Raw genomic sequence first — 15,489 nt, 5'->3', positions numbered from 1 at the left:
CAGGAGCCCTGGGTAATGGCAAGGTAGCCATAACCCTGGCTATTAATGTTTTTATGTGATCTTAAAACCAAATAAGTATAATGCTGCCGGCAGCTCTGCCCTGTTGTCACCAGAGGTTGAGGTTAAATCAAAATAATTGAGCAAGAACACTCCAGGGACACTCCTGACTGCAGATGTGATTTTATTAATCTAAAATAGGTGGGCTGGAAATCTCCCTGGTTGCTTCCAGCAGAGAACTTGTGTGTTGTACCCAAGCTCACTTCCCTAGCACAAAGCCAGCATCACTGTTCTGGGTGGGTTTTTTTGTTTTTAATTGCTACTATAATTAAGCCAAAAGTGAAGAGAAGTGGATGTGGTTACATGACTTTTGAAGATGCGTTTGCGTGAAAATGACCATATCTAGCTAGAACCTGTAATGTCAGCATGTGGGCTGGATCAGGAGAGCATCTAAGGAGCAGTGAGCAAATATTGGGAGGTTTGAATATCTCTGTTCTTGTAGTGTTGGGACAGTAATTAGGCCCAGAGTGTATGGACAGACAGATTTTAGGAAACAGAATGGGAACCCTTGAGAAGCTCAGCTCAAAATACCTTGTGTTAATTACTGAGTTTGACTAGACTGATTTAAAACTCATTATGTTATAATGACTGGGAACTCTGCACCAGGTAACCAGGCTTCACACGAGTCCTCCTTGAATTCATCATTAAAAATGAGAATGTTGTTTATTGTTACAGAAGTTATATGGTGAATGAGTAGGGAACCTAAACTATTCAAGTTTAGCAGCCTGCTTGAGTCAAGATAAAAGCATTTCAACTGGACTCTTAGAAGGCAGTTCCTCGGATTGCTGACCTTGCTGGACATACCTTAAGGAACCAGTGACATCATTCCCTGGGACTGCTTGCTGTCTACCCACTTCTGTGTGTTAAATTCACATTTTAAAGAGGGAAATGCATGCACAGACAACACTTGAACAGGAAAAAATGTTTAATTTTCAAGTCTGCTTTTAGTTCTGAAGTATTAGCCTTAACATATGATTTATCTCTGTTCAATGCAGTTTTCTTGGGCATACCTTTCTCCAAGTCTTTGTGTAGCTAGACAGAGCTTTGGAAAGATTATTTTGCTTTCAAATTAATTATCTGTCTTGAGATGATTAGTAAAATATATTGAAATCCAGTAGGCAAATCTCAAGAAATAGCTGATCTTCAGTTTATTACAGATTCAGAGTGTTTGGGGTTGGTGGTGATTTGGGCTGGCAATTTTTTTATTTTTTGTGCTGCTTTTGAATGAACACAACTTACTGCATCTGCTTTAGTGCAGCATTCTTGAGTCATTATAATGAATTGGTGGCTTTTTTTTGGAACAACTTATGTCCAGGAATTCACTACCACACACACAGGGTAAAAGTAGTTTCTCTGTGTAATGATCATGGAGAGTCTGATCATGTCCTCTCTTTGCCACTCATCTTAAAAAAAATATTTTCAATCACATTGGAAATAATGGTTTCTTTTTCAAAGCAGGGATACAAAGAGAGCAAGTACCTGGAGGGTGTAGTCCTTCGAGTCCTGCCTCTTCTTCATTTCCCCAGATTTGGAGGTGGACTTGAATTGTATCACTCACACTGAGATGAGAGAGACTGAGGATCTGCAAACCCTCTGTTCCCCTCTCCTAGAGAGGCCCCCTTTCATGGCTCCCTTTCTGTACTCTTATAAAAACATGATGGAATCCTTGTCCTTGTAGTAGAGGTGTCTTCACCAGCACTTTTTTTCCCCTTTTCTAAGTGTATTTTTTCCTTAGCACTGGTTTCCTTACATTGAGTTGCTTTATATATCAGATTATTTTTGCAGGCTGGAGGACGTCACCTATAAATCAGATGCTAGTTGGATAGATACCTTGAAATACCCATTGAGGTATCCCAGTGTTGTTCATTGCTATTGATGAAGATAATTTATTAAATCCTGCATTTCAGCACTGATGAACTGAAGTAATCCACTTACTCATATTTCCCTTTCTTGTGAATTACATCAAGAAAACCTTCACTAGTGATTTCAGCCCATAAAAGAAGTATTCTAGCACAAGAAGGATGCTTGCATGCAAGAAATCATAGAATCATTTAGGTTGAAGAAGACCTTTAAGATCACTGAGTCTACTTGTTAACCCAGCACTGTCATCTTCACCACAAAACTGTGTCCCCAATGCCATACCCATGTTTTTTTGAACACTTCAAAGGATGGTGATTCCACCATTTCCCTGGGCAGCTTGCTCCAATGCCTGACCAGTGAAGAAATTTTTTCTAATATCAAATCTAAACCTCCCTTGGAGCAAATGAGCTTTCATCAAAGTAATACCTGGTTTAAATAAATCATTGCTAACTTCAATATTTTCCCTTGCACTGCCTGCTGGAACAATGAATCATCAAATGATGACCTCCCTGATTACTCCTTCACTGAAACAGCAATCATAGCATCACTTAAAAAGAAAGCCCAGCAGTTTGATGCATGACCTTCATTTGCACACACTGATACAGCTTGTTTCCTGGGCCTCTGATTGAATCCTTGTGAGAAAGGCAAGTGAGTAATTATTTGATTGGTATATTCAGAGAATCACACTGCTCTTGTAACATCATAGATTTGATATATTTAGTGACCACTTCTCTTTTTTTTTTTTTTTTTTTTTTTAATAATCGTCTGGATCTATGATACATGCTCTTGTATGCCTCTGTGTGTGTATATATATTTATATATATATAAAATCAGATTTCTGAAGTGCTGAGGAGATGAAGGTTAAGCTATCACACTACCTGTCCTCATCTTCAGAGTCTTAACTGATCAATTCCAGTCAATTCCAGGTGAACATGACAAAGAGGAAGGTTACCAGAAGATACCAAATTCTTGTAAATGCCAAGAATGTGCTATCTGAGTATATGCTCTCTGTAGAAAAATCTACATGGAATCAATTGCTCTTACAACCCCCACTGTAGCTAGCACAACCAATGGAATCTGTACTTTTCTAGATCATTAAGGTGAGCCAACCTCAAAGTTTATAGGAAAATAAGCTTTTTCGTTGTAGGGATGGGTGGGGACATCTGTATAATTAAAAATCTCACATCATAATTGTCTCATAGTTAGCATTAAGCCGTATATTTTTAAATATATGATGGACTTCATTCACCTTAATGTCAGTAATTACAGCCATATCCATCACAGAGCATCCTCTACTTACTCCAGATCTAGTACTGCAAACCACAGGGCCGTGCCAGTGCACACAATTTAAATACCTGGGATGGCCTCAGCAGAAAGATTATTTTAGTTGCACTGTGAGCTGTTAGAAAAATCCTTTCTGGTATGTTTTTCTCATCATTCAAAGAGCTTAGATATCCTAACTCCTATCAGCTCTTCTCCCAATCTCCTAAAATCCCTAAATGAAAACCTTCCTTTCTTCGAAAATTCTCTTTTCCCTCACTGATCTAGGGAAGAAGCATTATCCATGCTCAGTAGCTAGTTAGCAGAGTGATAAATGACTTGACAGGATAAGCTTTCTCAAGACATAGCATAAATGGAATAAGCCTATGTTCTGAGGAAATCCCAATCCCCCCCAAATGCAGCCCATCATCCACCCCCTGACTGTTCTATAGTCTCACACCATGCTCTGTTCTCACAGAGCCCAAAGCCTGCAATTTTCATAGGAAACTAAGTGAATTGAGAAATTTAACTAAATTTGTCTATCTGATTCATTAAAAAATCCCAGCAGGTCTTACTAGGCCAGCAGCTGAAAACACACTCTGTTCCCCATAAATACATGCAGTCATAACAGAAACATTCGTCTCTCTCTCCTGTTTCTTCAAACTCCCTGCTTCCCTTGCAAAGGATGTTTTTGGGAAGCTAGAACTGGAGGATGCATTAAGCGCCTTGCATCACTGCAGGTATTTTTTCATGCACTGACACAAGACCTACTAGGTATTGGGGCTTTGCATGCTGGTTCTTTGCTTATCTGTAATACTAATGCTATGAAAGTCTCCAACGATTTACAGTCATGAGCAGTATTCTGTATATCCTGAAACTGGTGCCTGCACCTCTCTGCCCTGCTTTGAGCTGAACTTGACTGTGTTTTGTACTAGGGAGAATTGTTTCTTTGGGTTGCTTTTTTGTTTCAGGGCTAAGACTGCCCTGGGAATACAAACATCAGGGTCATTTTGTTCTTTATTACACAGAAGTCTTTTGGCACTTGTTTAGATGCAAAGATAAACTGCTGATTCGAAAATACCAATACTATATTGCTTAGCTGCTTGGAGATTTCAGGCCACTACGTGGTGTACTATGTCCTCTGTTAACATTTTACTCTCCTGTTAATGGAGAGATGTCAAACGTCCTTATTCCATACAAACGGAAAGGCTGTGTTAACCAGTATGAGGAGGAGTAAAACATCTGCCTGCACCTCTCTGCCTTCTCATTCCACTGTTATGTTCCCCAGGATTTAGGTCAGTGTTCTGCCAGGCTCAGTTCTCTTCTCCTGCACTTCAGCCCCCTACAGCAGAGCACGTACACTCTGGCACCTCGCCCCAGTCAGCTGGCACCTTTCTCTGCAGATCCTGCAGTCAGCCCACTGGCTTTTTAACTTACTCTGTATGAGAATTTTTCCACTCTTAAACCTTGCAGTCCATCTGCATAAAATTGATTCTCCCTGTACAGCAGTTTCATTACCAGTTTTCATTGTCCAGACATAGCGAGATTCGTGAGATCCTTGATTCTGCTGCCACGCCAGGAGATGTGTCAGGCATTGGTACTGCATGTGTACTGTGCAGCTGAGTGACTCGTGTTAACAAGACTGTCACTTTATGGAAATAACTGGAATTCATTTCGGTGGTTTCTCTAATCATTTGGGTCATCTCTTGTCCTGTTCTGTATAATAAAGACCACAAAATTTGTCAATGTAAGTCTGGTAAAGAGTATATTTCAAATAAACCTATAGTTTGGAATTATAGATTTAAAATGATGGAGCGTTTGTTTTTTTAAGTAAATACTTCAAATCATGCTATGTTAAAAAAAAAAATCAAAAAGCCCCAACGACAAAACCACTTTATTTTCAGTCTGAATTTGTCTAGTTTCAGGTTTTAGCCATAGTATTTTGTTAGGTTTGTGCCTGCCAGCAAAAACCTTCTCTCAGGGTAAATACAAACACAGCAAGCTCAAGTCACCTCCTCATAATTTGGGATAATATAAGACACACTAAGTCTCAGGCCTGTGTCATGGTGTTGTACCAACCACAGCAGAGCAACACAGCTGACTGTTTATTATTTTATTTAAGCCTGCAAGCAAACTGAGTTGGCTGTGAACTCTCTCCTTAAACTTGGATGGTGCAGTGATGAAACCATGGTAGAATTATACAGTCTTTCATTAATTATCTTAAAATAAACATGGCATTGACAATTGTTGAAGGTGATATTTTCCTCCAGCTGTTTTGCACTGGGCTTGGGTGCTGTATAAACATTACCTGCTGTGATTTACATAAACACTTAGGCAAGCCCCACCCTTAGCAAGTAGAAAATGCACACGTCTTCAGTGGAAATGTTTATATTCTCCAGGATGTAATCACTAGTATGTGTTTGCTCCATAATAATATTTAAAGGTCTGTGGCGGACTGCTGACCCTAATGAAAGTATTTGTGAGTGTGCCTCAGGGACAGCCTGCCTGGACATGCTCAGGGGCAGAATAAGCTCCTTCCTCACACAACATGACACCAGACACTCCTGAGTATTCTGGTGGCCTCTGATTTGCAGGTGTGAGAAGGCACAGCCACCAGCTGTGCTTGGAGCTGTGCTTGCAGGCTCTCTGGAGAGCAAGACGGCCGAGAGCAGCTGGGAAGCAGCCTGGGAAATAAAATGCAGACAGGCTGTTGCAGGTGTTCTACAGAGCTGAGGTCCCTGGCCCCAAAGCATGAAAACCACAACTCCCATTCTGGGAAGATTTGTTATGTAGACTTCACACTTCTCACAACAAACTCTTTTTAATTTGAGTAGATATGCTCTCTGCCCTGAAGTGAAGCATATATATTCAGCGTGTGGGGAGTGTGTTCTAAGCACAAGTCAGCTCTGAAAGAAGTAAGCAGTTTTTCCTCAGTACAGTATCTGTGACATAGTTGTGTTGCAGGGCTGGGAACGATCTTTAGATTCCCAGAGCAGATAAAACACCTGGTAAAAGCCTAATGTAAAAAAAAATACACGACTTATGTACTCTGTGCTTTCTTTTCTTAGCACAGTCTCTATCACCACACAGTTTACTTAGTGTCGTGGGTTTCAAAACTGAAAAATAAAATCTAAAAGTCAGTATATTACTGTTCCCAGCACAGAGTTAATTATCTGTATGGAAAAATATGTTGTAAGACAGCTTTCTGGCAGGTAAAAGGACTGTGTGTCTACAGTCAGGACTTTGTCCATATAATTCAAGTAAACTTCATGTGAAGAAAGAAATATTTGTGATAAGAGGAGTACAGAATATATACAGCTAAATCCTGCCTTTTCCAGCATTAGGGTAGTAACAAACATCTGCTGATAAAATCCCATGCACTGTCATTACTTTGATTATTGTTTGAATTGGTATTGATTTTATGTTCATTAATTTTAGGTGCCCAAGCTGCAAAACAAAACTTGTGTTCGGTAAGCCCATGTACAAACAAAGATTCTCTATGGATCTGCCAAATAATGGCCATTTTGAAAATATGGGCATCTCATCTATTTGCTCTCTGTTGCAGCAACACTGGAAGATCCAAGTATCTCAGTCATGAAAACCATCTTTACTTTGTGAAATACGGATTCCTACACAGAGACACTTGCCTTGATTGATCATGTGCCTACGGCACATGTTACTACCAAAGTACAAATCAAGTATTTCTGGTTTGGGTTAGTATAAATCAGCTTTTCCATATGGTTGTAAGCTGCCGAAGGGTAAAATATGCTATAAATTATTTACTTGAATACTTTTGTAGCTCAAAGCCTACACTTGCTAATTCTGAAAAGCCATTAGGAAATTTCCAATCATTTCTTGATTTAATGCTAACTAAAAATATCCTTAGATTAGCACAGTAGGATGTCAAGGGTGAGAATATTTGTCCTAGACATCCGACATGAATTCCCGTTCCTTGTGTGAGACCTGGGTTTCATGAAAAGCAAAGTTCCTTTTTTGCTCTCTTCAGAAGAAGTTCCCTTAGTTTTCTTAGTTCACTTCTAGGTGGTTTAAATACAGTAAGTTTTTTGTTTGGACAGAAACCTACTGATAACCACCGAAAAATCTCACTTATTTTTTATATGTTAACGTGCTTTACTTACCTCAAAAAAGTTAGATTGTGTTTGACATTTGTAAATTCTAGCATTTGGGAAGGGGGAAGGGAAGCTGTATTTCAAAACCAGAGAAACAGTTCAGGAAATTCCAGTCAGCTCCACTCCTTGAGCCTGTGAGTCTACTTTAATTAGCACTTCCAGCTGGCCAGATTGTTGCTAAGAAAATGGTTCTAGAGAGCTCGATCAGTAATGTCAAAAATGTTGATACCTCAGGATTTGAGAACAAAACCAGCTTAAATGGAAGAATCTGTTAATTAGATATTGAGACGTTCAGGAATAATCCCTTTACTGAGAAACTTGATAACACTGGTATCCAGTATTTTGCTTTTACTAAAAAACCTTCAATTTACATTGAAAGGCTTCACCAAATTGCATATTTTTTCCTAATCAGAATTTACTGCCTCATAGTAGTTGACAAACAAGAGGTTACAATCTTGACTGGTGTTTAAAAGCCTTGCTGATCCTTCCCTTGAAAGGGTAATTTAAAATAAAGAAAATGGGCCACCTTATTCTCTCTCGGTAGTTCTGTAATAAAAGGTTGATTGTTCAAGAAGCAGCATTTAATTATTCTGTTTCTGATGCTATCTACATGTAAAAAAATCTAGCTAGGCTTAGCTGGTCCCTGAAGGCTTTCCAGTTCTAGCCCTCAGTGCAAGGATGCAAAACAAAAAAATTAGAGCCTCACAATTAACATTCAAAATGTCAAGTATTATGTTGTCAAGTTGAAGAATGAAATTTGCTTCCAGGAGTATCAGATACAGAAAAGCTTCTGGAGCGTTTACCCGTTTTTTTAGTGAAACCCATTCTTTGAATATGTTTGCTGGGGAAAAATAAGCTAACTAGGGAAGTCAGAGTGGCAGCCAGTGTTCAGAGAAATTGCCCACAAGTGTAGCCCTCCAGTTCTTGTTGAATTAATCATGATACTAGACCTCTACAACAGACATTGAAAGTGCACAGTGTACTAATATAGCTGAAGCAGAAAACACTTGGTTTCCTAGCTGTGTTTTTATTTTACTTTCTTTTCTCCCCTACAGGAGCTGGGATGCTCAAAGAACAGATGTGCAGACCAAAAACAATGAAACCTATTGCTCTGATTCTGATGGTTGAAAGAAAACCAAGACTGATCCTAAAGAATTTAAGGAGCAAAATAAATAATTTTAGAATTATGCATGAACACTGAGACCACTAAACAACATCCTGGAGATAGTGAGAATGTGGTGAGAATATACATCCAGTGTAAAATAAATCAGCTCTCAAAGGGAAAGTCACGTGAATGACTCAAACAACTTTGAAATTAGTGTTAGTTTTGATAGTGGCAGGAATTTTAGACCCACATTTCCTCACTTTTACTTACTGATCTTATAGGTAGAAAACCAAAAAGACAGGAAACTCTCAGAGGGGAAAACCAATGCTATTACAACGGATCCTCAAAAGCAGCAACAGGGGCATGGCAAAGTAGCTCTGGCATTGGAAGGAGCCTTGGCAGTGCTGAACAATCAGATAAAGCCCTTTTTACTTGCAAGCCAGTTGAAGCAGGCCTCCAAACAGACCAGTGCACAGGTGTGTTCTGCTCCTTTAAAATATCAACTCTTATTTAATAGAAAGGGATAAAATAGGAACACAAAAAATACAGAATGCCATTAATGAAAAATTTAAAAAAATATTATGGTTTTGCCAAAAAGCGTGAAATTTCTTGTTTCGTGATTAAGAAGTTGTGTTCAGTGGTTTCAGTGTGTGGTTTACTAATGCTCTTTTTCCCCCTCACAAAAAACAAAACAACAACAAAAAACCAAACAAAAAAAAACTCCCAAAAAACCAAACCAAAACAAAAAACCCAAACATCTATCTGTATATCTTATCATGTCGAGTGACAGGCATCGTGTTCTGATGACCTGCAGTTCATGTTTGCAAAACTCTGCCATATTTCTTCTGCCATCTTAAATAAATAAGTCACCAGTGTCTAAAACATTTACATTGAAAGGCTTCACCAAATTGCATATTTTTTCCTAATCAGAGTTTACTTCTTTTCCTAGTCAGAGTTTAGAGGGCATGAAGGCTCCACAGAGCCTGAGCCAAGATACACATTCCGAGGAGCCCACGGAGCCTGTGTTGTGACACACACTGTGAGCGGAGGCACAATAATGCACAAGAAACAGTTCCTTTGGGTAATTCAAGTTTCTTGTATTTCTGGGAGAAACTCCCCCATACTCCTCCTCCTCCGTCCCCAGCTGCTTCATTCCCTTGCTGAAAGGTAATACCACAAAATCCAGCCTTTGTTATCCAGTAGGAGAGCAGCAGTAAACAATTCAAGGACAATGGCCACCAGACATGTGGAAAACACTTCATTTTTACTGAACGGCCACATGCAATCCCTTGCTAATTAGAGTTCCTGAACGTTGAAACCTCGTGATTTTTGTGGATTTTTGTGGAAGATCTCTTTAGAAGCTCTTAAAAGATCCAGAAATGTCTGTGTTTGTTTTTTTCTTAAAGATGACACTTCAGGCTGGAGTACTGAAAAATACAGGTTAAGGAACAGATCAACGCTGCCACGTAGTAGGTCAATAATGACTTTATACTTTACATTTCCACTGACTTTTATGGCTTTTATAAGTCTTTTTGCGCTGTTCAGTCTCTTGGTTATTTGGCAGACCACAGCAAAACCCCCATTTCCAGCTCCGGGAGGGCTGTGTTATCCCCCAGACTCTTGTTCCCCGCCCGCGGCGCTTCGCGCCGGTTCCTCTCGCAGGCGATGGCAGCCGGTGGGGACAGCCACCTGCAGCACCAGCGCGGCTCCTGCCAGCGCCTGCTGCCCGTGGAGCCAGCGCTGACAGCCTGGAGGGGCGATGACGGCCGGCACATGGGGCTGGACCCCCAAACCGAGCTCGCCCATGGGGCTGTGGCACAGATAGCGATGGCTCAGCCTGGCTCCTCGGCTGCACTGGAAGTAGACGGGATCCCGAGCGCATCTAAGTCCGGGAGGTCAGGAGATGGTTTTGAGAGGGGACCCGCATTGACCCTCGTTCCCTAGCGCCGGGGACGCCGCGCACCGGCAGCGCCGGGTCCCGCCCGGGGGCAGCGGCGGGAGGGCTGGGCGGTCTGCGGGGCGGGAGGCCCCGCTCCGGATCCGCCTCCCCGCCCGGAGCCGGGGCCGAGCACCCTCCTCCTCCCCCGCGCCCAGGCGGGGGCTGCCCGCGGCGCCGGGGCCACACAAAGCGGCGAGCGGCGGGGCCTCCGCGCCGCCCGTCCGGCCACAGCCGCGCCGGCCATGGAGCCGCCCGCGCCGCCTCAGGAGCAGCCGCCTCGCCCGCGCTCGCACACGGTCACCACCACCAGCAGCTCCTTCACCGCCAACCTGTCGGCCAGCTCCAGCACCCTCGCCTACGACAGGGAGTTCCTGCGCACCGTGCCCGGGCTCCTCATGGTGACCGAGATTGTGAGTGGCCCGGGCCGAGGGGCGCGGAGGGGCGGGGGAGCCTCGGCCGGGCACTCGGCCCCGCTGGGGTGAGGGGTTGGGGTGTCCCCTCAGGGCATCGCCCGGGGCGGCGGCCGAGGGTCCGTGCCCGCAGGTGAAGCGCGGGGAAAGGACGAGCCCACGGAAGCGAGAGCGGCTCTACGGCGGGGGCACAAACGTCCCGCCTGGAACCCGGAGAAGCAGCGCAGGGCACAGGCGGTCTTTTCAGCCTCCCGTAGTACCTGCGGGACCATCACGTCCCGTAGCGGAAAGACGAGTTTTGGCACTGAGTTTTGGAGACTTTTCTGTAACCACATTGGTTGTGTATGCTTTGCACTTCATAGCGCACAAATACTCATGATGCGAGAGTTAATGAAACAATCTTTTTTTTCCTTAGGTCAATAAGAAGCATTTCCTTACTCTCTTAGTGCTTAGATACACCTGTGCAGAGTTGGAGATGAACTGACACCTTTTGGGTTTGGTAGTGAATTTGTATATTGCAGGTAGTCCATGAGGTGTAAATGAACACACGGAGGACCGGGAAGTGCTAAATTCCGTCACTTGCCTTAGTGGTAGGTGGTGAACGGCACAACGCCGGGATATCCCCTGCAGACCTGTGTGCCCTCAGTGTGTTGAGCAACAAATGCTCAGCATCTCCTCTTAAAAATTATCTGTTTAATCCCACTCATCTTCACTATTAATAATTAGGAGTCTTTTAAGAGCTGGCTGCCCCAACTTTTCGAGTTTCCTGTGTGAAGTTTTTGTTGTGTCACAGCTTCAAGGATTAACTTATCAGACCACATTTGCTTTCAAGGCTTGAAAACATTGTTCTTCACCAGAGCAGTGGAATGGCTGTTGGTTTTGTGGACTTCAAAGTTGAAATAACCAGGCAAAGCTTCAGGCTGATGTGTGATGTAGGACCTCTGGCAGGGACAGTGCCATTGGAGAGAGGATGCACCCTGAGATGCCAGATTGCTGTGCAGGCCGATAGTGATGAGGCTGTGAAGTCAGAGCCTGCTACTAGCTGGTACTCTGTGTGCTAGTGTCCCTGGGAATTCTGTCGATATCTTGCAGATAGGTGATTGTAGGCTTGTTTTGGCTGTTGAATACAGGAGATGCTTCACTGTCAAACCTGTGGTAGATCTGTGAATAAACAAGTTTTTGAAAGAATAGCTGCTTTCTTTTCCACTCTTTTTCAGTTAGTAATTACGACAGAGTTATGTACCTCTCTTGTACTTTATCTGAAGAGTGATTCCACTGTAGATCGTTACAGAGGCGCCCAAGGCTTTTCCCGAGCCCTGCTGGAATGTCATATATTCATCCTGGCTGTGAATACTGGATCAGCTGCACTCTCATTGAGCTACATGGCCACAGGGCATGGAGAAGCTCTTGCTTACTCTTTGTTGGAAGTGTGCCTTCCAATTTGTGTTGTGCAGCATATCTTTCTAAACAGTGATGATGCTTTTCAGGGGGATTTTGTTTCCTCTCAGCCATTCCTAACTCCTGGAATAATTGTAAAATGTGAAGATGAGCAGTTCCTGGCCAACTCCAAGGAGCTAATAGAAGTCTCTAATGTAGATTAACTTTTACTGCTCTGTGATGGTGTACTTGAGAGAACAGAGTACAGTTCTGATATGAAGTTGAAAGTTGTGGGCAGGTCCTACAGAAGTAGAGTACTGACAGGTAGTCCCTTTAAGGAAATACTTCCAGTTCTTAACTCCACTTATTTTAAAGCAGCTAGGGTAGCTGTTCTTCTGTGAAATTAAAGAAAAATGTATTAGTGAAGACCTTTATATGGAATTAGCTGAAAGAACCCCCGTTACTGAAATCAAATAGTGAGTTTATATGTGTGTATATATATATAGATATATTTGGCACTGGATTTTGGTTAAACATTTTCTACCAGTTTGATGTGTTCTTTTTTTTTTTTTTTTTTTCTTTCTGAGAGAAAATGTGCTTTAACAGAGCATGACTAGAGATCCCAAGATCTCTGTTTCAAAACTTGCTGTGCATACTCAGCAGTATTGGAGTTCTGTACCCTAAATCAGCCTGTTCTGATTGTTGTGCCTTGCCTGCACCAGTTGACCCTCCAGGATATTTCTGACCCTCAGATCCCCCAGTTTATAGTACCATCCTTCTGCTAAGGGTTTGCAAACCTGTAAATGAGACCAGCATGTAATTCAGTCTCAGGAGCTTGCAGCCTGGTGGATCTTCTCCCGTCTAAGCACTGAGGTCTAAAGAACAGCTGCTGCGGTAGGAGCATCCCTTTGCTTTTGGTGCCCCTTCCCTGGAACACCTGTGACATGGACAGGGAAGAGGACTGTTTTTAGTAACGTCTGCTATCAGTGCAGCTACTCGTCTGCCAGATCCCATGCCCATGGTAAAGCTGAGCTAGGGGCATTAAACAATGGTGCCAAATGCTCTGAGAGTTTGCACTGTGGGGTTGCATAAATATTGGATTATTGCTGCTGTCAGTCAGCAAAGTGCATGCAGCAAGAGGGGTGCAGCCTGTGTCTCCTGGCTCTGAAACTTGAGCTCTCTTCTCTTTGCCTCAAAGGGCAAATCTGTGTTATTCTTTGACCAGAGAGAATGGAAAAGCAGAAAGTTACCACATAAGTGAAATATTCCAGCCCCCTAAATAAAGGCCCTTGATCAGGTTTTGCTCCCACTTCCCTAATTTGCGTGCTGTGAAGATGAATTAACTGCTGTGTGGATTTCCATGTGTCCTAGTAACCAGCCTACATCTGCACTGAGACTGTGGTTTAATGGCACAGTAAATTCAGCTTAACAGTTCCTGCTAAGGGATTCTTTGTAGTCCTGCAAAGCACTGGTCTGCTATTAACTCAGTCTGCTGTTTCAAATTTGTTCAAAATGAGTTAGCTTTATAAAGACAGGTTTCATGATGGATCAGGTATTATCTGTCCTTTATGTGGCTGCTTTAGAGCCTGTGTAAATGTGGGATGAGGCTGACTGTGCCTATTCATCAGTAATAGTGTTATGTACCCAAACCTGGTTCAGCTTAACTCTGTAATGCCTTTTGGTCTAGCACTGCACACATCTAGCATGAATGAACTCAGAAATTCAGCCTGAAGTGTAGGCTAAATTACCTGGTGCTGACAGATTTCCATTGCCTTCAACGTCTGCCTCCATGACCAGAGCAGGTGCAAGGTTTCCTGCCACTCACTTGGAAACAACTGGGATCACTTTATTTCAGTGGAAAGAGCAAAATAGAAAATGCCATTGTGTTTCTGAGAGACCTTTGGAAACTGACATAAAACATAACGTCGGTGCATGGGACACTGTCCAAATCACTTACATACAGAAGTAGTAGTGCTTGCTGGACAGGGCAGGGGCTTCTGATTTTGGAAACTTGGATTTACTAGCTTTAGTTGGCCATTGACTACTGCAGGTTAATTTATCTGCATCTCTCTAACTTCTCAGAATGTCTCATCCATTCATGGAATATGTGTACTAATCTTTGTAATGCTCACTGAGATCCATTGGTGAAAAGTAGTATAGAAGATGTAAGTGGTGTTATAGAACGTCTTTAAATGAGAAAATGAGATGTCAATTGCCTGGGTTGACACTGAAGTAAAAATACATCATATAAAATAATTGATACTGATTCCTACAGTGTAGCACCACCAGTTCCTCTGGAGGATTTACAGTTTCAAAATGAGCAAGTATAGCGATTTCTAGAGATATCTTTTGAGTGTTTCTTTTCTGTAAAATGATGGCCCAGGAAAGCTCCGTTTATCTTCCTGGGACTTTTATGGCCAAGAAAAATGATGGCTAGTGATACCTTCTCAGAGCTTTAAATCAGCTTCTCAAGTCAAGCATTATGGATCACTTTGGGGAAGTGGAGAGTTTTGTGGTTGCTATGGATGTAGTTATAAAAGTATTTACTTTCTAGCAGGATGATATTGATCACTTCAGATTGTTGCTTCGCACCAGTGTGTTGCTAGATGGAGTCTCTTGTAAAACTTGCACTACTGACTTTAAGGCTTGTGATGGCTATTTGACCTTGACAAAAACAAATACTTACATAGCTTGGAAAGGTTTAGAAGGTGGTTACTCTGCTGCTGTACGTGAGATCTTGTGATGGTGTAAATTGTAATTACACTTGCATTTCTTTATGCTGTTCTATGCACATTATTCTTTGAAATGCCCAGAACAAAATAGGTACTTGAAATAAAAGCCTGATAGGAAGTTATTTAGTTTATTAACACCGCATAAATTTGCAGTTCAAATTTATGTTTCTGGACAATAAAAATAATTTTGATCACTGATTCTTTATTCTTCTTCAAATGTTAGTCCTTTGAATTCATAAAGGAAATATTGTTGACTTTGTTTATTCTAGTAGACTGGCGATCCTCAGAATATTGAATACATATTGAAAGTTATGTCAGATCTAAGATATTGAGGTTGCCAAAACCAGAACAACTGGAAATGTGCGTTTGTTCAATAGACTTTTCACCTTTTTCTTTTTTTCCTGAGAGATGCATCAGACTCATCTACAGATATTCAATTGTTGAATTAAGTCAGCAGTAGAGTCATGTAAATGTTAAGAAAAATAGAAATAATACAGGGGGGATGATCTACTGTGAGAAAGCTAAAATACAAAAGTTGTACTTAAAGCTCTCTTTGCATTTAGCTTTTTCTTTTAGTCTTATGCCCTCTCTGACTGCAGTTCAAAGTTTTATGTATATA

At 42.0% G+C, this 15,489-nt stretch overlaps 1 protein-coding gene across 1 annotated transcript in view; it reads left to right on the top strand.

Moving 5' to 3' along the window:
* The first annotated feature begins 10,481 nt into the window (after positions 1–10,481).
* The window catches only part of CMTM8 (CKLF like MARVEL transmembrane domain containing 8), a 35,315-nt gene continuing 30,307 nt past the window's right edge, over positions 10,482–15,489 (top strand). Inside the window, exon 1 of the mRNA XM_066193963.1 lies at positions 10,482–10,761. Coding sequence (XP_066050060.1) covers positions 10,594–10,761 — 168 coding nt within the window. The 5' untranslated portion in view covers positions 10,482–10,593. The remainder of the gene's footprint in view (positions 10,762–15,489) is intronic.

The sequence above is a fragment of the Chamaea fasciata genome, unplaced genomic scaffold (genome assembly GCF_029207755.1).
Source record: "Chamaea fasciata isolate MVZ Bird 193981 ecotype frontalis unplaced genomic scaffold, bChaFas1.0.hap1 SCAF_1, whole genome shotgun sequence".
In the NCBI taxonomy this organism is placed as follows: domain Eukaryota; kingdom Metazoa; phylum Chordata; class Aves; order Passeriformes; family Sylviidae; genus Chamaea; species Chamaea fasciata.
The sequence above is the reverse complement of the archived record's forward strand: the minus strand, read 5'-3'. Positions and strand labels throughout refer to the sequence as shown.